General features: G+C 41.3%; 1 protein-coding gene across 1 annotated transcript in view; it reads right to left on the reverse strand.

Moving 5' to 3' along the window:
• Nucleotides 1-1,343, reverse strand: part of LOC119426807 (vasoactive intestinal polypeptide receptor 2-like) — a 41,677-nt gene that overhangs the window by 11,970 nt on the left and 28,364 nt on the right. The window contains exon 8 of the mRNA XM_037694388.1: nucleotides 212-350. Coding sequence (XP_037550316.1) covers nucleotides 212-350 — 139 coding nt within the window. The remainder of the gene's footprint in view (nucleotides 1-211; nucleotides 351-1,343) is intronic.

Below are 1,343 nucleotides of genomic sequence, written 5' to 3' on the forward strand. Positions count from 1 at the left end.
TCTGCTTGGAGTCTGATTGGGGGTTTTGTGTTTGTGTGGTCACCAGTGAGTGTTGTGTGCTGCAGTCTGTGGTTTGTGTGGTCACCAGTGAGGGTTGTGTGCTGCAGTCTGTGGTTTGTGTGGTCACCAGTGAGGGTTGTGTGCTGCAGTCTGTGGTTTGTGTGGTCACCAGTGAGGGTTGTGTGCTGCAGTCTGTGGTTTGTGTGGTCACCAGTGAGGGCTGTGTGCTGCAGTCTGTGGTTTCAGCCTCAGAGAACAGCAGCGTGTCTTTGGTGAGGACTGCCCCGGCTCGCAGCATGAAGGACACAAACAGGTTCAGATGGATGTAGTTCCTCATACAGTGAAGCTTCCTGCACACACAAGAATGTAAAGTGTGTTTACAGACAGCGTCAGGGTGTGAATGCTCTGAAGGATGTTCCATCTAAACAGGCTGACAGCAGCAGCTGGAGTCGGTCCAAACAAGCCTCCGATATGTTTACGATGAAGAGTTATCGACTGTGTGGACGGGTTCGATAGACGCCTGCTGTCTTCAGTGAGTTTAAAGTTATCCTGACTGGTCAGGGTTCTTGCACATGTCTGATAATGAATGTGGAAATCTCACATCAACATTCGTAATTAATCATATTTTGTCAAAGAAAACACACTGAAGGAGACGAAGGCAGCGCTTATAAACTTTAAAGAGGACTAACGTGGGAGACAACCAGAAATACATTTAAACTTGGAACATTTTTCTTTACAAATATTTAAAACTACAGTTATATTTTGTAAACTTTTCAATAAAATAGGAAGCATTGATTTTTAAATTAAATCTATATTTTGTGCTTAAATGGAAATATTCATATTCATTCGTACTCATCTGCTCACACAGACTCATGTTCGTGCTGCTGTTGCTCTTTCCACATCAGAATCAATAATGATGGAATGATCCAACCTTTTTTCTGGCTTCAGAATTATCCAGCTGGTAAGAGACGTCTATACTAAATGATACATTTATCGATTTTTTTAAAGAAAAATGAGAAGAGATACAATATTTTACATTTAAATTAACATGTTGAGTGACCAGATTTGGCCCACGGCTCTTTGGTTTGACATCTGTGCAGATCCTCATATACTGTTTCTTTTTATACTTTATATTTTTACTATTTTTGGGTTTAACTGGGACCCCGAGTACACAGTTTAGTTCCACCTCATGTACCACATGTGATGTGAATGACAAGAAAGTACAATGAACTTAAAATGTCACACAAGGCTTTTTATTAGAATCAGCTTCTAATTACACACAGTTATCCATCCATCCATCCATCCATCCATCCATCCATCCACCATCCATCCATCCACCCACT

This window comes from Nematolebias whitei, chromosome 20 (assembly GCF_014905685.2).
Source record: "Nematolebias whitei isolate Nwh7 chromosome 20, NemWhi1, whole genome shotgun sequence".
NCBI classification, from domain to species: Eukaryota; Metazoa; Chordata; class Actinopteri; order Cyprinodontiformes; family Rivulidae; genus Nematolebias; species Nematolebias whitei.